Source organism: Pararge aegeria, chromosome 6 (assembly GCF_905163445.1).
Source record: "Pararge aegeria chromosome 6, ilParAegt1.1, whole genome shotgun sequence".
NCBI classification, from domain to species: Eukaryota; Metazoa; Arthropoda; class Insecta; order Lepidoptera; family Nymphalidae; genus Pararge; species Pararge aegeria.
In genome coordinates, this window is record NC_053185.1 from 7,038,427 (window position 1) to 7,059,671 (window position 21,245).

Consider the following 21,245-nt stretch of genomic DNA (forward strand, 5'->3'; position numbering starts at 1 on the left):
ATGTACACAGATTTTAGTATTGAAAATACATTATTCTAGCTTATTCCGTTCTCAATTTTTTATTCTTAGCACATAATCTAAAAAAGGTTTACAAATTACAATACACCAATAACTTGTGGGTAATAAAAGCCTCGAGTGGTAAGTCGGAATTGAAGGGTTTTATATTTGTTTTTCTTTGAAAATTACTAACTATGCAAAATAACGGGATTATTTGTACCTTCGCTTGTATAAATTTGCATGAATAGCTTGACTTCCTGTCTGTTTGTTACCATCCGAAGTATTACGGATACCTACTACGGATGTCGTGACTTCGTGCGCGTAATATTTCTGATAAGTTTCCCATGAAGACTTTATTCCGCTATAATTCTTAGCCTGCGCCTGCGCATTCCGCAAGCATTTGGCTATCGAATGCATAAAATATTTTTTTAATCTGATTGGTAATTACAGATATAACCGCATTCAAACAAACACAAAAAAAAACTCTTTTTCCAAAGAAGGAAATTTGGCATCTGCCATCGATCTGTAGCAGATGCCAAATTTCTTTTTTGCTTGCTTGCTTTCACTAAAAAGCGTGAATATTTTTTTTGCCAAGACGAAAAAACTTTCTATACAACAAAGAAATATTTTCTACAACAATTTTAAGTTAGTGCCAAGTAAATACAGCTGTATTTTTAGACGTCACTGTCTGACATTATAATAAAATATCTGTTGAAAATGGAAAGATTAACTACTTTTTATATTAAAACCCTGACATTTGACCTTTAGAACCCGTTAAGAGCAGGTCTATCTTTTATAATACGCTATTAACAAAATACCGTAGGTTCTGTTGTCACAATGGCTTTAGTAGCGGGTTTCTGGAATTTAATCAAGGGAATATAATCATAAAGGGAAATGGTGATAACAAAAATATCGGGCCGCTTTTTAACAAAGACGACGGGGTGTTATAAGTTGGACATATCTGTGTGTATGTGCGTGTTGTGTGTGTGTGTGTGTGTGTGTCTGTCTGTTGAATCGTATTTTCCGAACGGAGGAACAACTTTTATTTGGAGTGTTCTTAGCTATGTTTGACGAATATTTACCCAATATGGCCGCCGCCATAAATTGATTTTTACTATTTATATTACAATTTTTTTCACAACTCCCTCTATATGGTTATCAACTTGTCATTGCCCACTTGCAACATGGGCTTGACTTATACAATAATGTACTTATATTAAAAGTCGGACTTTATTTTTATTTTTTATTGGTTTTGTAACGTACAAACACTTCATAGTCAATTTGTTCATTATGATTTAAAGCGGATCGTATGCATATTAATACATACGCATTAATTTACATAGTAATATTATGTTTTCAATTTGAAAAACGAATTACCGCGTATAAGTATGCTCGGGAACGACTGATGCGTGTAATGCATTCAGCATTTCATAAATATTTCGATTTATTTATTTAATGCATACTAATATCATGTGCTGTGTGGTGACGGCAGATCAGAATGCTGTTGTCACCACCCCTCTTCTTCCCGTGGGTGTCGTACGAGGTGACTAAGGTAATATAACTGAGAACGGGCAGCAGCGTCCTCTGTGCTACTTCTACTATCTACTGCGATAGCAAACCCAGTCTGCCCAGCTTGGTGATTATGGGTAAACCCTCCCGTTGGAAGAGGTCTTTAGTCCGGCAGTAGACTGTTTGTTTCAGTCTAATGATTGATTCATTGAATATCATATTTATTTATTCTTATACATCATTATCATCAACAAAAGCCCACAAGCGTCCACTGAACATAGGCCTTTCCAAAAGCGCGCCAACACACACGGTCTTCCGCCTTTCTCATCCAGCCAGCTTTTTAAGGTCATCTGTCCAGCGGGCTGGAGGTCGTCCCACACTGCGCTTACCGATTCGCGGTCTCCACAACACGTCTGCCCCAACGGCCATCGGTCCTAAGACAGACTTGGCCCGCCCACTGCCACTTCAACTTGCTTATCCTTTGAGCTATGTCGGTGACCTTGGTTCTTCTACGCATTTCGTCGTTGTGGATTCTATCCCGAAGAGAGACTCCCAACATAGCTCGCTCCATAGCGCGTGGCGCGGAAATTTGTGGATTAGGTTGGCTGTCAGTGTCCACGTCTCCGCTACATATATCATTATAAGAATATCTGAGAATATAATGACATATTCATATACATGTCGATCGATTTCTATTAGTAGACGAGTTTTATGGCACAGCTTCTCCAAAGAAGAATCTATAACTCTATGCTTATTTCTGCGGCTAATCAGCATTGCTGTGTTGCGGTATAAAGAGAAACTTAACATTTACGCCTCGGGTTTAAGGAAGTGCTCCTTGCAACGTGTTTCTCTATATATGCAATGGCTTTCCATTTACCAACCGGCGGGCTATCTGCTTGGTACGTCAAATATTTAGCGGCACAAATAAGTAAAGCGGTAGTACTAGCTACTACTAGTACCCGGACGAGCTCTGTTACAAAAAGCTTTACAAGTAAATTCGGGTATTTCATTATAAATGCTAAAGTGTATAATTTTTTTTTGTTAGTGACATATATATGTACCTATCCATCATTTCAATGTTCTAAACAAAATTTGGTACGCGGGAAGAATGAATCCTGGAGGCATAGGATACCTCCGAGAGATTTATCAACCCAATACCGGCCCACTACAGGGCCCGAGTCTCCTCCCACAATGAAAAGGGCTTAGGCCGTAATCCACCACGCTGGCCCAATGGGGATGGGTGTGTGTTACCTTTGTGTTAGGCAAGCAATGCTTAACCGTTAATCGATCTTGACAAAATTTTGAATTAGACAGATTTCAACCTTGTCATGAGTACATATACTGTTTAGCTCAGGAGAGGTACAGTTTGTAAAATATTTTTTAACACTGAAACAAATGCGGTCAAATTTGCAGGAAACAAATTTTATATTGCTTTTGTTTTTTCTTTATTTGTATTAGTTTTGCTACAATATACTTAGTAGACTAAAGTAGTAAGTTAAATACGTATGTTATATATTACTATAAATATTATATTTTCGAAACAACGAAATGGATAGAATCCGGCTGTGATCGATATTTCGATATTTGTTTTCCTGCTGGATTAAAGTATTTTCGCAGGATTAAAACCATACTATGTGTTAATTCAGCACATGCTTTGTTTAAATGCGTTAAGCTGTTTATGCGTCCAACAAATACATCAATTATTTAAATAATATGAGTTCTTGTTGAATAAACTAGCTGTACCTACGGCCTTGCCTGGTAACCCTGGTAACCCTTGTGTACGATACAATAGAAGCTAAAAATATAGGTTATTCAATAAATACTACTTCGATGGAGAAATATTGAAGTTTTTAGTATTTCTTTACAATCCTTTACGTGCAAAATTCACCAAAATTGTGTCGTATATTTATAACAATTAAACAAACAAATAAAAACAAACAAACAAAAACAAACTTTGTCATATTAATATTTAGGATGATGGATGTTAAAAAAGATACGAGAATATTGGATCGTAACTTGTTTTCGTCTTAAAATGTTTATTGTACAGTGTTTATTATTAATTTAAAAAAAAAAAAATCAATTTAGAAAATATAATATCATAAATGCGAAAGTGTGTTTGTTTGTTTGTCCTGCCTTCACATCCTGACGAAGCAACCAATCAACTTGATTTTTGGCAAAGAAAGAGATTACCTAACACAGGCTACTTTTTATACCAGGAAAACAAACATGGAAAATAATTAACAATACGGTTCAACCTATACTGAGTGTGAGAACGCGGTGCGCCGGTGATATCTTCTGGTAATTCAGTATAACGAAAAGATATTAAAGGAACGGTCAGAGTCAAATATTTCTTTATCCAAATTGGCCCAACATGCTTTTTATGAGTAAATTACATGAAAAATTGCGTGCACGGTAGTGCGATAATGGCGATAATTATATTCGCAAACTAAAAATGTTTTTAAATTGATTCGTGATATTAAATCTTTGCGATGTGTGCAAACGCATGTGATGTGTGCAAAACTCTTTATAGGCTTTTATCCTCGCTGTTTTAAGCCGTCACATCTCCTCACGTGCACATAACTGCATTAATCCATCGCTACCCTTTGTGGCGCTTTAAGATCAGAAGATATAAAGCTACAAGAATGCTTCTTTGTACAATATTGAGTTTTCCGACGCCAATATCGCGATAGAGGCAAGCAAGTGACAATATTTGAAACTTGAAAATATATTAAATTTAATCGGGGAAGTCATATTTGTTTACTTTGAACGAGGATTATATTTTAATGCTTATTCGCCTGGATGAGCGAGTGAGGTGTTCGAGTTTACTCGATTGAATTTCGTATTTGACGGTATTATTCTCAGTAACTTTTAACCCCCAACGCAAAAACGATGGGGAGTTATAATTTCGACGTGCCTGTATGTGTGTGTATCTGCTGTGGCATTATATTTCCCGAAAGGATTACCCGTTTTATAATTTGTTTTTTTTTATCGAAAGATGAAATTAATCGGGAATGTTCTTAGCCACGGTTGATGAAATCGGACCAAGATGGCCGCCGCTGCAAAATGCTGGATTACATATTTTTTCACAACTCCCTCAATATAGGTATCAAATACTATATAAATAATATAGTATGGGCTTGACTTGTAGAATCTGTGACAAATTTTAATCCATCACTAGATGGCAAATTACAATTTTTTTCACAACTTAATATTAAATTTATCCCATAATGAACGCTATATTGCAAGTCAGAGTAATTTTTTTAATAAAATAACAAATATCATCCGTGTGGTGACGCCAGATGACAATACAGTTGTCACCATCCCGCCCCACCGGTCGAAAGAGGCTACTAAGGGACTATAGCGGAGAACGGGCTTAAGAGATAATCCCTTAAGCTCACGGGAGAACTTCTACCATCTACTGCGATCACCAACCCTTCTGCCCAGTGAGATGATTATGAGCTAACCTCCCCCTTAGAACAGGCCTGTTATGGGCTATCGATTAACGAATGTCATCATCCTTATGAAACCATTACTGGCACAATACAGGGCAAGGTTCTCCTCATAGAATGAGATGGTTTAGTAGTCCTATTTTTGGACTTCACATGCGTTTTAGAATACTATGAAGATCTTTGGTTTGCAGGTCTCCTCACAATGTTTCCTTTACTTAAAAACAAGTCTTATATGAATCTGAACAGTTAGAGGTGCTATCCCAGGATCAAAATCGTTTGCCTCGAAAGGGAGGCTGAAGTTCTTATCTCATCGCTTTTCTACCAATAAAGAGATGCAAACATCAACATAATGAACTACCTACTACTAACTTACCACTTCCACTTTATTTACCTTCTCTATTATTTCAATTAAGGTTGCGTCAGTATGCGTTTCAATATTGAAGTGAAAACAAACCTCACGGAGAAGGAAATGATACGCCAAGCCACGTACGCTTTGTTTTGCTTTAAGCTACGGCGTCGGAATATGGTCACGTTCGAAGTCACCGACGCAGCAAGCTTTGTTATGTATTCGTAGACACAAAATATAGTGACTCTAGTGACGGTTTTTCCACCTTGTGCCAGGAATTCAATGTAGAGAACCTAGAATATTATTGAAGTTTCATCACCAAAGTAAAAAGTTTTTAATTATCTTGCGTGAGTTTCATTAAAGTTTTTAAAGCCATTTAATTTACCAGGGGCCTAAGTTTGCTATTTTACATGGTTTGTCATTTTTTATGCCAAGAAAGAAGCGGTAATGGCCTAATAGGTATACGTACAAAGGACGATTTCAGACCAACGAAGTGCTGAAACGGCCAAGGAACAGAAGAAGCCTTTTTATGGGTAGGATTTCGAAACCCGGCACGCACCTTTGACTTGAACAAGTTTATAGATATTTACGAATAATGAATAATATTCTCAAAGATGTGTGAAGTCCAACACTCTGCACTTGGCCAGATTGCTGGAAGACGGCCTAAACTCTTCTAATTCTGGGCGGAGACCCGTGCCCTGTAGTGGACCGGTAATAAATATACTACGACAATACACGCATCGCTTTCTAGCCCCAAAGTAAGCGAAGCTTGTGTTTTGGATACTAAAATGACTAATAAATATTTTTTATGACTAATATACATAGATACTTATAATATAGGTACCTACAGATAAACACCCAGACACTGAAAAACATTCATATTCATCACACAAACATTTTCCAGTTGTGGGATTCGAACCCACGTACTATGACTCAGAAATTAGGGTAGGTACATGCCCACTGCGCTAATCGGCCGTCAAAGGCAATGGATGGTTGATGATGATGATGATGATATCATTATTACAACTATGTCAGATGAATTTATCGCAACACAGTTTTATGACAGACTTTGACCTACAATTTGGTCTTCCTTGAATAAACAGCTGTCAATATTTACTTTATGAATACGATTAAAATCGTTGCGTAAACTTACAAGTTCATCGTGTGTAGAGCTAGCCCACAATACAAAAAAAACACGCATTTTCATCGTAATTCTGTAACACGTACCATATCCATTCAGTGGCAAATTAAAATTCGTGCCGTAAATAAATCAGTGGTTTGATACGAAGTTAAATTCACACGAATATTTTGGGGAGGTAGTATGAAATATGACGCTCTATAACTGACACAAATCGCAAGGATATTAATTCGCATTTCGTATCGTAGTCAGATATAAATCGAGAGAATAAAAGTCACGCGTACTTAATCTTTTTTAGTTCCGCCACCTATATTAAAATCGGAACTAACCTCACGGAAATGAAATGATACGCTTAGGTATGTACGCTTTGTTTTGGTTTAAGCAACGCCTTCGAGACATGGCCACGCTCAACGTTACTGTCGCCTAAACCTATCTTTGTCTCTGAGTTTTCATAGAGACTAAATATAACAAGTTGTAGTAGTACCTACTGTATGAGTAGTTAGTTATGTTTAGTCTCTACCGCGTCGTTATTTCCATCTTATGAAATTCAATGAGACTTCAATGTAGAGAGACTTGAATACTATCGTAGTCTGTAAAAACAGATGGTCATGAGACAGGACATTTTATATAGATAGTATAAACATAACAGAATATTGCTGTCCAGCATTGAAATATAGTAGGTTCTTGAATCACGGAGTCATATTAGAAGGATTAAGGGAATCCCAGTTATTTTAAAGTGTTTTAACAGCTAATTACTGTTCCGGCCGAAACTTTTATAGTTATTAGTTTAGATTTGCTAATCACAAATTATTTCGAGCCGTCTTGTTAAGTGTGTTTCAAAAAAGAATAAAAATATCATCATTATCATCAATTCAACCAATTGACGTCCACTTCTGGACATAGGTATTTAGGGAGTTCAACAATTCACGGTTCTGGGCCGCTTGCATCCAGCGGCGCCCAGCGACTCCCCTGATGTCATTTGTTCAACTCGTTGGGGGCCGAACTACGCTGCGTTTACCGGTACGGGGCCGCCATTCCAGCACCTTAAGACCCCAACGTTCATCGGTTCTCTTAGCTATGTCGGTCACTCTAGATCTTCTAAGGATCTCCTCATTTCTGATTTGATCACGTAGGGATACTCCTAGCATAGCTCATCATCGCCCGCTGAGTGACTCTGAGCCTTCTTAAGAGGCCCATAGTAACCAAAATATACTTTATCCTATATAGTGTACCTAAAACACCTTACGTTTTATTGGATAAAAAGAAGCCTTTGAGCTCTGCCTTTTGATGAGTTTACTCTCTGAGTTTTGAACTAACGATGTGCCAATGATCTAGTTCATTGGTTGCGGGCGTAATAGAAGGAAAAACAAACAAAAACGGAAGCTTGAAATTAAGAATAAGGATGTAAATATTATACTCGAAATTTTAAATTTTAACCGTCCTGGAAATTCCTTGAATGTTTTCCCGCTACGTACCGAGAAAAGCCGAACGACCTAAACATAAATAACTCGAAGTTTACTGTATTCAATCATTTTACTCCGTCGGTTATCTGTTTGTTTTAACGACTAGCCCTATAACTTTTCAATACGAAACCTAATTAGTTACTTCAATAATCATCTTACCAATTTTATTAAACTGTGGACCTTCTAAAACTGTTAAAAACGATTAAAGTATTGAAGAATTAAACTCTTTTATAGAAAGAAGGGTTTATTTTTTTAACAGACAAACCGAGTGGTGTGACGACTAGTCAATAATATTTGAGGCATCTGAGGCGTAAAAGTTCTAAGAAGTTATAAAAACCGATGAGGGGCACACATGCATAAAATATAGGGGTCAAACGGTTTCACAGGCTTACGGGCATACCCTTGAAAACAAAGTTGTTTAACATTTTCAAAGAATTTTACTTTGAAAGCTGACGGTTTCGGTTTTTCTATATCAAAATTGCTGCTTAGATCAATTTCGTCTATATCAAAACAACTTAATTCCCTAACTGATATTTGTATTTTACATTTGTATAATAAAATAAATACATTAATAAATGGGTACTTAGATAACTGATGAATAATTTTATGAATAAAATACATAAATACTTATAATATGCATATAAACACCCAGACATTGAAAAACATTCATGTTCATCACGCAAACATTTTCCAGTTGTGGGAATCGAATTCACGGCCTTGGATTCAGAAATCAGGTTTGCTGCCCACTGCGCCAATCGGCCCTCCATAATATATGGATAACATAATAAGAATCTAATGTTATGGTAATTGGGTTAATACATTGCCAATGGATCACCAACCGTAAGAATCATCATCATCATCATCATCATCTTGAACTGATTGACGTTCACTGCTGGACATAAGTCTTTTCTAGGGAGTTCCAAAATCCACGGTAATAGATCGCTTGGTTTCAACGGCTCCAAATGACTCATTCGATGTCGTCTGTCTACCTCGAAAACAGAAACTTATCACCTACCTACCTACTGTAATATTAACTATAAAACCTTTCAATAATAGTCAAATCTTGATTAAAAATGTTACAATAGAACGTATATCTGTAACCTGAAATTTAATTTTATTAACTAAGCAGCAAGGCAAATCGTTTGCAACTAGGTGAGACAATCAAACACAGTGTATTTCGTGAACCTTGTGTAGCACTTGTGACATGGACTCCATGGTCGTAGGGTCTCGTCGTGAAACGCGACAAATAACAATCAGATACCGAAAATAAATAAAACTAATAAGCTTAAAAGGTCGTTACAAAACTAAGTTTAAATTCGAGCGAGCTACTATAGTCGTTTTAACCTGACATTTATTTGTTCAAACACACATTGTAACGACGGAAATTAAACGATGCGCCATGGTGTATCTGGTAGGTACGTCAACATATTCTGTGTTCTAAAGTTGTCGGGTACGGCGACGGGAAATAGTTACATCCGGTATGTCTACGATACTTGGACGCCTCGACGACTAGAGTAGCTAATATAAGCGACATGTAGCTCGACAAAAAGTTTATCAAAATACATTTATTTCTGGTATCCCTAAAATAAGCACATTTGAGCATTATGTTTTATTGGATAGAAGCAGGCGTTACTTTGCGAAATTCCATGATCTCCACAAAGTACAGGAGAAAATGTACTGTGTAAGTTATATTTTTTAATTTTTAACGACCTCAATTTATATTTTCTTGTAGAGTTGTTTAAAAAAATTTCAGCTACTAAAATATTTTTAATAAAATGTCATTTTAAGTTATCGAAGTAATCAAAAAAATCTGGAATTTATAAAGGGGAATTTCTCTACAAAACTTATAACAAAGAAAAGTCGTAAATGTGACCTTAAGCTAAAGCTATATTTTGGTCAAAACGTAAAGCCGGAAATTTAATTTATTCACGGAACTAGTTGCAACATTTCAAATATCACCGGGATAAGCCAACCATTTTTTTTTATCACATATGTATTGGAACACGCCATCGTAATTTATATTTTATTGGCATTTAAATCGATTTTTTTATTTGCCTCGTGGTGTCTCGTGAAAAGTTGCCTCGTGAAATTAATTGGATTTATTTTTTCACAGAGTAGATAAAAAAAGTATCTACTATATATTATATGATGCCATACTGCTCGGTGTCTCTTCTCTTCTTATACTTTGGTTAGTTTGTCATTATCTATTAACTTCGAGCAATAGAGATACATAAATGTATTGAAGTATTTCAATTTTTCTGAATATACACATATACCCAAGCTGATGATATATAGCTCACCATCTATACCATCTTAGACTGCATAATCACTTATCAGCAATTGTGATTGCAGTCAAGGGGCCAGTGCAGTCAACTTGTAATGGAATAAAAAACAAACAAAACTTCCACATCTATGTTGCTTATACACGAAATATACTCGTAGCAATTGTTCATATAAATATGGAACTCAGCAATCAGTAGATTTTCTTCTAATTCTGGCTTTACATCTAGGCAAAAAAAGAAAGAAATAAAGAACTTGAAGCTCGGTCGCGCAGGTACTTCTTTATAATACCAGAGACAAACTTTGCCCTGCAGGCTTGTAATGATTGCATTCTTTAGAATGTTTTCTAAGAATATTTTCATACTTCATTTTGTTGTTTTTTGTTAGAAGAAAGAATACGAAATATTTTTTTGTGGTTTCATTAAAACTTAATAAAGGAGTCTTGAGTTAGGTAGTATGTTACTTGTCGTTTCCATTTTGAAGGGGACAAAATTAAGGAGTACAAAAAAGCGATGTGAGGTAAGTCCTTAAGTTTACTTTTATATTAGGATATGTATTTATTAACGCCTGTAATCCAAAATCGACCTAATCTTTAATTTTTGTAGCTAATTGAACTTTTCCTACCCTTCCTTGCCTGTAGAAAAAGATAGCACTGCTACGTTCAATCTGTCATCTAAAAGAATTGGGATTAGATTGGTTTTATTATTAACTATAGGCGTAATACTCCGTCATCAACGAACTCAGAATATTATCTGACAAATTGGTATTATTAACAAAGCATCATAATGTTCACTACACAATATTAAAACAGAAGGTTGTCGTCCCATACACTTTTATTTATTTATTTTATTTATTTATATTCTTATTCTAACTCATTCTTATTTTAACTTGATAATATCATATTACAAGACCTGTTATTTAGAGGTAGAGTAAATTATAAGTTTCTTAAAAGTTAGCGGGGTTGTAATATTGTAATTCAAAATTTATTTATTTCAAGTAGGCCTAATATAAGCACTTTTGAAACGTCAAGTCTGTCTGTGTGTACTCGGTTCGGAAGGCAGATTCTACCGAGGAGAAGCCGGCAAGAAACTCAGCAGTTGCTCTTTTCTATCTTGTGAGATTCATTGATTCATTTGCGTCATTTTTATATCTTGTGAGAGAATGAAATCAATTTCCTCTATGGATTATAATGTGATATGAATTAAGAAACATACCGCAACCAAAGAAGAATTTGTTCATAATTGCTAACTTACTTGTATTAATGACGCTTGCAACGAATGCAACTCGTTTATTAAAATTAATAGCAAGGTGTACACCCAGGATTCTAGATGTAACAGCCTCATGCGGGATTTAGTCTAAACTCTTTCATTTTTCTTTTGATTTATCCCCCTATATTGAACATTTTGCTATTTTGCATTATGATGGTACCATGGTAATAAACTCTTTTGATAATCATTTACAAGGTTTGGTTTGGTCTAGAAAGAACGATAAAAAATAAAAGAAAAAAATTAAACACACTTACGAATAAAATTAATTAAAACTTTCACATTATGCCAACTTACATAATATATATAATATTGCTCAAAATGGTCAACAAATAAATAATCTTTTTTTTTTTTTAAATCCGTATCTCGCTTATCAAAATTAAATATTATGAAAATTAAGCTTAATTTCCTATACTCCGCGAACAGCAGGAGAATCTGTATGGTGTAATTTATAATTACTTCAATCCGTATACTCCACACCAAACAGATCCTCGGCAATGTAGGGTACATTACGCACGTTTCGCTCCGAAACCGGAGCATCCTCAGGAGATGTAGACTTTACAATCAATAATTGTTAAGACAATTATTCATTGTCAAATACACCATACAGATTCTCCTGCTGTTCGCGGAGTAAATTTCCGCAAAGTAACACCTGCTTCTATCCAAAATTCAATATTCAAAATTTATTTATTTTAAGGAGATCTAGGTCAAAAGAACTTTTTAAACGTCAAGTCAGTCTATTTGTTGTTACTCTACCACTGGTTTGGAAGGCAGATTCTAACGAGAAGATCTCGGCCACGAACTCAGCAGATTGCTCTTTTTTAACATCATTTTACAGCTTAACAATCTTTAGAGTTTTAAAAATTAAAGCGAAGTGACGTTGTTAGGATATTCCTCAACCAAGAAACCTCCGGGATACAAAAAAACTGGAACGATTTAACTCCAGAAACTTGAGAAACAGTTTTAGCAGTATTTTAAAAATACATGGTCTTTAGCTTTCGGCTACCTAACCGATTTAAAATTCCTCCGCTGAATTTCAGCTAAGCTTTCGAACAAAGATTTCAATTTAAAAGTTGACTCCGAGGACGTGACATGCTTTAAGTTCGATCGGGGATCAGAGGTTAACCTGAGGGATCACGACCCACGCTTAAGATAGCAATTTTGTTTTTCGTATAATGTCTCCGATAAGTTCCTACAGTAATGATTTGATAGTAATCTAAGGTTAACAGAATTAAGAATATTGTGATTATTTTTATTTTTTCTAACCTTTTCTAACCTTTTGTAAAAATTCTGACATTTAATCTCATTAGTGTGCATCATCACTTACGGCAAGGTGAGATTGCAGTCAAACATCCAATTGTGACCTGACAGAATTGTTCTGTTTTTGTTGTCAATTTCAGGTTTAATTGTAATTGAATGTTACCTACCGTTTTTTGGATTGTGTGTTATTGGCGTGCTTAAAACTGACGCTCTGCCAGAAATAGTTCAAAGCCCGCGACTTTGTCCGCGATTTTTTTATTTTTAAAGCATCCTGTAGTTTATTTAAGAGATGTGTCATTACTAAAAACAGATAGTAACCGTTAGATTAAGAGAGAAGATACTAAAATATTATTAATTTTTAAGTGAGTTAGTGAAAATAAATCAGGTGTAATTTAGAAATATTTCAATTAAATGTAGCTAAAAAAATGTTTTATTTAGATTTAGTCCTTAAATTTTTTTAAACTCGCTATAACTTTTATATCAAAAGTACGATTGGAATGAATTAAAAAGTATCTTACTGCTTCAGAGATGCCGGTGTTGATTAAACTATTTATTTGAACTTTTGTTTCTACCGGCGATCAGGATAAATTTTAGAACACAAAAACCGCTATTGTGACTTGACTATGATAGGTAGATACTAACTCTAGCGTACTTTTTCGTAGGTAATAATGAGAACTTTAATAATTATGAAGTACATAATTTGTAAGTATCACCAATAGTTTTTAGTAATTAATTTCATAGGCAAAATTTTGTTCCTTTGGGTTACATTATTACCATTTTCTTAAGGATCTCCAATTTTGTTGAAAATAAAGTATAGCTTATAAAGGTCCTGATTCTTAACTAAAAGTGAGCATAGTTATTTGTAGTAAAGAAATGGTTCAAATCACTCCAGAAAGAAAAAAATATTCCCGTTTGTAATATTAGTATAGATAATACACCAGTCCACCACTGCTTGCCACATAAAAGTCAAAGTCAAAGTCAAAAATATCTTTATTCAAGTAGGCCCATAGATGGCCTTTATGATGCGTACATTAGATGAGAAATGTGTACACGGCAGTGAGAAGAAGCCCACAACAAACTTAGCCGGGGTTTTTTTTTGTTATCACCATCTTACATTGTCATATAAAATTATAAGAAGAGCAACCTGGTTAGAGCAATAATTTACACCGGAGATCTTTTTTCGATTACGTAGTCCTATACTAAAATAGGACTTTTCTATAAGCTAACGTTGCGTGTAACACAGTATGTTATATTTCTGGTTACAGCTGTATTTTATGTGGACCTTTCAGCGACGTGTCGCTAGAGGCTTATCGTTTAATGTAAAAACCGTGTATAACTTGTCATTTGCTACATGCGTCTCAATTTCGCTCAAGGCACCTTTGGGTGTCAGAGTAATGAACATAACACATTGCGGTCTTTTCTGTGGAAGAAATACCGTGACGTACCTATACATATTAGGTGTCTATGTTATGTTTGAGTAGGATTACGGTAGATATATGATTACGTTAATGATGAGACTATCTCGTTTGTGTAATGGTTAGAATATTTAACTACAGTAACCTACGAGGTTCGAATCCTGGGTAGGGCCAAAATTGAGGTATTGTGTTTTTTTTATTAAAGAATTTTCAGTACCAGCCTGGAGTTAGAAAATTGGCGGTATCATGGCTTATCGTTGGTCCATCGGTCCCGGTTATCATGGGTGGGGTATGAGTCATTGTTTTAACCAATTTTTAAATACTTTTAAATAACAATGAGAGATGGTGATTAAAAAAAGAACAACCGGCTCAATTTGTTGTGAGCTTTTTCATAGGCTCATAGACTAAGCCTCGGTTGGAACCCTAATAGCTTTCGTTTTAAATTTCTGAATGTAGTATCGACATCTTCTTACTACCATGTAGGTGCACATTTTTTATGTTGTGTACGCTTCAAAATTGGCATCTATGGGCCGGACCTATTTTAATAAATAAACATTTGACTTTAACGATTCAAATCTTTAGGTGAGTCTGAGAGCAATAATTGTAGTCGCTTGAACTTTTAATATTTTTTTCTTGATTTAATAAAAACTTTGGTAGTCGATTATTTGAAGGGATTTCTTTTTATATTACAAAAAGTACCTGTTACTGAGTACTTAGCCAATGTTTTTACCATTTGATTCCTACGAAGAAGTTCTCTTTTTACATAAATAGTATTATGAGCCTCAGCTTGTCCCTTTTTCTGGTCGAAATACTCTTATCCTGAGATAGAAGGATAAAAAGTAAGACCTTCCACAATGCTCATAGATAATTTTTTTAAATATCTCATGCGATAGAAATTATTACATACGATTATTATCACATGTTAGTGATAAAAAAATATGTTAAAGCTAGTAAAATATTAATTTCCTAGTGGTTCCCTGGACGACTTCTGATATTTGCCCGTATAAACTTTTTTCGCTATTTCCCCAATATACCAAGACCCTAAATCACAGAGTTTTGTACCTAAGGATCGTAGCGATATATAATAACCCATGCCTAATCCTCAAGATCAGGCAATAAATTGCAAAAAAAAATCAAATTTCGCACTGGTATTTCCCAGTAATAAACTTTAATCCCCAATTTAAACTCATTGACGGATATTTTTTTATATCGAGAATGTATTTTAATTGTCCACCCAAATTATAATTTTTAACAAGTGAAAAATGACGGACATTCAAAATTCATCCCCTATTTGATTAAAGTTGGGATTTTGACAAATTTGAAAAACTCATTTCAGCCTTTCGTGTAAGTATATTATAGATAAAGATTATGTGTAAATACTAACCTGTCTTTCTCCAGATTCTGCTAAATCCACTTTGTTGCCAACAACCACTATGGGAACAGCCGTACTCTCTTTTGTCTCGTGAATTTGGTCCCTCAGCGCCCGGACCTCAGCGAAGCTGTCAGCATCCGTGATATCATAGACTAGTATAAAAGCGTCCGCGGACTGCATGGACAGTGTTCGCATCGCTGGAAACTCATATGCCCCGGAAGTATCCAATATGTCCAATGTTAACCTCACACCGGCTACGTTAAAGTCACCGTGGTGCATCTCTTCGATAGTTCTCTTGTATTTAGTTGAGAAAGTTCCGTATAAGAACTGTGATATGAGCGAGGATTTGCCAACTTTTGCTGCGCCCAGGACAACTATTTTGTGCCGCACTGCATTGTTGGTGAGGTTTCCACTGCTTGATGTGACTGGGTGGTCGACTCTCTCGGTTCTGTAAACAAAGAAGCAATTTTAGTTTCGATTTTTGCATTTGATTTTATTTTATTAATACTAAGAGAATTTGACAGACTTTTTAATTCAAAATTCAAAATTCAAATTCAAAATTCATTTATTTCAAGTAGGCCTAATACAAGCACTTTTGAAACGTCAAGTATGTCCGTGTGTAGTGACTCTACCACCGGTTCGGAAGGCAGATTCTACCGAGAAGAAGCCGGCAAGAAACTCAGCAGTTGCTCTTTTCCAACATCAAAAATTTACATTTTATATTTTAACATTCATTTTTCTATCTTGTGAGAGATGAAAGCGGAGCCGGATGCTTCCAATTAACCTTGTCATTAAGAAACTCATCAATTGTATAATAACCTCGCTGTAATAAATGTGTTTTAACACATTCTTTAAACTTATGGATTGGTAGGTCCAAAATTACCTTAGGAATCATATTATAAAAGCGTATACTCAATCCCACAAATGACTTCTGCACCTTGTAAGTCGACTGTTTATATCCACTTTTTGTTTATAAAGACTAATATGTTGTCTTACAAATACTATATTGTTATAAATGTATTGTGAGGCTACCGTAAGTATACCAATTTCTTTAAATTTTTCACGGAGGGATTCACGTGATTTAAGTTTATATATTGACCGTACAGCTCTTTTCTGCAATATGAATATAGTTTCAATATCAGCAGCTTTGCCCCCATAATAAGATCCCGTAAGACATCACACTATGAAAGTACGCGAAGTAAACAAGTCTTGCTGTTTCTACGTCAGTAATCTGTCTAATTTTCCTGACGGCGTAGGCAGCCGAGCTTAGTTTACCTGCTAGTGTATCTATATGGGTACCCCACTGAAGCTTACAATCCAAGGTCATCATGCCCAGAAAAACTGTGGAATCTTCCATTTTTAGTGATTCTCCATTTATTATTATATTTTTATTAACTTTCTTTACATTTGGTAAAATAAATTCCACACACTTAGTTTTTTTTGCATTTAAAAGTAAATTATTGACAGTAAACCAGTGCGACACATGCGACATAGCACGGCTTACATCGTCAGAGTTGTCTCTACCTCTTTCAGTTTTAAAAATTAGAGATGTATCATCAGCAAACAGTACAATGTCACAGGTTTCACTGACATGGTGTGGTAGATCATTTATATACACCAAAAATAGAAAGGGACCCAAGATTGAACCCTGTGGGACACCCATTGACGTAGCCGACCCCTGCGACTTAATGTCTTTTATGCAAACCCTTTGGGTTCTGTCACTGAGATAAGAGGCAACCAAATTTAGTGCAACGTTTTTGATACCATAATGGGCTAGTTTAAGAAGCAAGGTTTTATGATCGATACAATCGAATGCTTTGGATAGATCACAAAAAACACCAATGGCATTCTGCAAACGTTCCCAGGCATCGTACACATGTTTTAAAAGTTTAGCGCCTGCATCCGTGGTGCTACGACCTTTAGTAAAACCGTACTGCTCCGGATGTAGTAAGTTATTTACATTGAAGTGATTCAAAAGTTGATTTAATATAATTTTTTCAAAGACCTTACTAAGAGCTGGTAAGATTGAAATGGGTCTGTAATTGTTAATGTCGTTTTTATTGCCAGATTTAAATAGAGGTATAAGTTTACTATGTTTCATTAAATTTGGAAAAGTACCTCTATCAACACATTCATTAAAAAGTATGGCTAAGTAAGGGGCAATAACGTCTATAATGTTAGATATTACCATTACAGACATACCCCATAAATCACCGGTTTTTTTCTGTTTCAACAACTTAAAATTCTTTATTATATCATATGCTGATATATGTTTAAAATTAAATAAAACGTTGCACTCATTAACGTTGTTCCTCAATAAACTCTGAGCTGCAGTAGGTGAAGAATTAAGTGAATCAGTCAACAAAATAGGAACACTCTGAAAAAAGTTTTCAAAGGTACTTGCAACCTCACTGTCAGCGGTAACTTTATTATCATTAATAATTAATTCAAAGTTTACGTTGCGAGATTTAGCTTACCCAGTTTCATTATTAACAATTTTCCAGGTTGTTTGTACTTTAAATTTTTTTAAATTTAGAAAATCTTTTAAAAAATCAACGTTAAACTGTTATATTTAAATAAACCAATCACAGACTGAGGAATTAAAATAGGCCCCTAATGCTTATTGCTATTTACTTATTTAATAATTGTGGTGTTTGTAACTATACTTATAAACATAAAACTAGCGCTATGTGTACAGTCAGTCATTTATCAAGTTCTAATATTAAAAACATGCTGCGTGGTGACGTCAGATCAGAATACGGGTATCGGGTTAACCCTTCACCGACGGGTTGACGAATAAAATATAACAGAGAAAGGGCAACAGGGTCCTCTGTGCTACTACAACTATCTAATGCGTTGAATGCAAACCCTCCCTTAGCTTACTACTAATACTAGCTACTGATGATTAATGAAACTTAATATTTTGGTACACAATTTAAATCGTAAATTATGTTTCAAGATGTATGATGTTTGTTGGCTATATATAATAGGCAACAAAAAGGGGTTGAATAGGGGATGAAAGTATTTGTTGCAACGAGCTAATTACTCTTAGCGCGCTCTTCTACTGCTATTAGAAAAACATATTTAGTTCTTGATAGCTCAATTATGTGCCTGTACAAATCGAGCATAAGGCGGGCGGTGTGGCGGATTGGCAAACGAAAGTTTATACAGGACCTATCAAAAAATTTACGCGGATGAAGTCGCGGGGAACAACTAGTGTGATATATTAACTTTCTGCTTTAAATTTGTAATTCGTTACATGAATGTTATTTCATGTCCCTATTAAACGTTTACGTGGGGTATATTACGTGGAGCGAATACATAAATCATGTAAATAAGGCCCGGTATTTAGGGAGCGCACACAAAAATACAGAAATACTTACATTTGGGTATGTTTTTTTAATGGCTCTGCGTTTTGGATTTTCCATCTACAAAGTTTTGCCAATCAACACTGGTCCTCTCACACCGATAACGCTGCTGCCTGTTACGGGTCACTTGATTTTGAACCAGCTCACAACGAATGGTTATTTATACCACCGTTAATTGGTCGCCAGAGCCTCGTGAGAGAGTTGGCAGGTCAGATGATGTTGGACCTTTGGGAGGCTGGCTGGTACAAGCCTCTGCCTTACACCCCAACGGAAAAAGGCAGCGTTGGCCGACCACACGGGCTTTGCGGGCGACATCAAGTGACTCGCTGGGAGCTGGAAACAAGCGGCCCAGGACCGTGGATAATGGAACAAATGTCCAGCAGTGGACGTCGCAACGGAACAATAAATCGCTAAGCGTCTTTGTCAATAGAGTGGTAAGTAAGCCTCCCACCAGACCAGACCAGAGAAACTTTGGAAAAAACATTTTCCCCTGCCAGGAATCGAACTTTGGACCCCCTACTGAAATTCATAGCGCTCACCGTTGCGCCACGGAGGTCGTCAAAGTTGCGATGATCATAATTTTTCTTTTAGAAATCGCTGTATAAACAATTGATTCACTAGTTTACAGAGCATTTCTGCACCAGACTCACATTAAAACACGTTAATAAATGTAAATCGATCAATTTATTTTTAAAAGCGGAGGAACGATTCACTTTTTCACGGGATTACTACGCTATATCGGCAAATCCGTACAGCCGAGTAATTTCGTTCTGGCTTACACTGACTCTTACAGAGTCCTTCTACAAATAGATTCGAACGTGAAATTCCAAAACTGCTATCAGTAACAAAAATGTGAGTCCACTAAGTAAATATAGTACCTACACTTAAATAGGTCCAATGATACAGTGGACTAAAATGGGGGGGGGGGTGAGGGCTGCGTTTATTTAAGCGTTTCTTTGTCATACCTATTATTAGTTTTAGGTGTATACCTTTAACTAAGTGAATACATAAAACTTAGGGTAATTTTAAACAGTTATTTCTATTTATAAGCACTCTAACCGGATCAAGCGGCTTATTAACAAGCAAGCCTAGCGAAATTGCCACTTATACTAAAACGCACGCACCGCTTCACCAGAACAAATTTCCTAAAAAAATAGCTTTAGGGCCGCCCACACATTTAGATTAATGTGTAATACAAATCCCAGCCTATAGAAAGTTGCGCTTTTAAATTAACTAACTCATTAACAATTATTTAATACCACACTACTTTTGCACAGAGAAAGAAAAGAAAAACGAAGTAGAGATCCACCTGCAGCTTTAAAGCCGCTAAGTGCCCTACTGGATTACCTCTTGTGAAACTTTAAGCTTCTACTCGGAAAACTACTGTTCGCTAAATCGGTTTCGGTAGGCCGAATTTATTTGCCTTATGATATACGGTACGAAAACACAAAAATAGAGCGTATGCACCAATTATTTAGTCGCATTTACGATAGTTTTAATTCTATGTTTCCGATTGTGTTGCAAAAAACCACTCCTCAAACATAATCCTTATACCTATCATTCCTTAAAAGGTACAATTACAAAGTTGTCAAATGCAAAAAACCCACAATAATTCAGAGCTCAGAATAATGTTAGAATGTTGCTTGCTTGTGTTTTACACGACCTATTTCGTAGAACTTACCCCGGTAACTATTCGATTTATATCAATCAATCAATCAATCAAATCAAAATTCAGTTTAGGCTATAGTTACAGCACTTATGAAAGTGATACATTTTTTTGTTTACAATTATAATAATATCACTTATCTTAATGTAAAAAAAAACTACAATGATCAATAAATAATAATGAAAATAAAGTAACGTTTTTGTTATGCCTTAAAATATATAAAAGATGTTTAGTAAAATTTAATGCTAAAGCATTAATTTATTATTATAGTTCTTATTTACTTCCGCGAAACAGCATCGTTGGGGTCCGGTCTGAAAGGCACGGTTGCGGTTGTAATTACAAAATTGAGCTTAACACCTATTCCTTAGCTTGATGGACACTGGGAGACACTTTGTAGCACGTAAGTATTCTGTGCAATGCCTTGGGAAATGTTGCTCTTTTTCTATTGGCCATGGTTTCCCACTTACATTCAGTGAACCTTTCTTGAAATGATGATGATGAAAAAAGAAAAAAAAATATGGTTCTTACTGAAATATACTCGAGTAAAGTCGCGGGCAACAGCTAGTAAAGAATAAATAAGTAAGTTTGATCATGTGCTATCGTGCTCAGTTAAAGTGGCTACCAATAAGATCCCGTAAAATTCAACTTTCTCGGTAGCAATGAACGTTGCTTGCATTGTTGCTTGAATGCCCGAACTTTTTACGGGCTAAAGATAAT

General features: G+C 35.5%; 1 protein-coding gene across 2 annotated transcripts in view; it reads right to left on the minus strand.

The window, feature by feature from the left end:
- LOC120624607 (ras-related protein Rap-2b) overlaps positions 1 to 21,245 on the minus strand; it is a 65,866-nt gene that overhangs the window by 4,262 nt on the left and 40,359 nt on the right. For both annotated transcript variants that reach the window (XM_039891251.1, XM_039891252.1), the window contains one exon: positions 15,507 to 15,942. In XM_039891251.1, the coding sequence (XP_039747185.1) occupies positions 15,507 to 15,942 (436 nt within the window). The remainder of the gene's footprint in view (positions 1 to 15,506; positions 15,943 to 21,245) is intronic.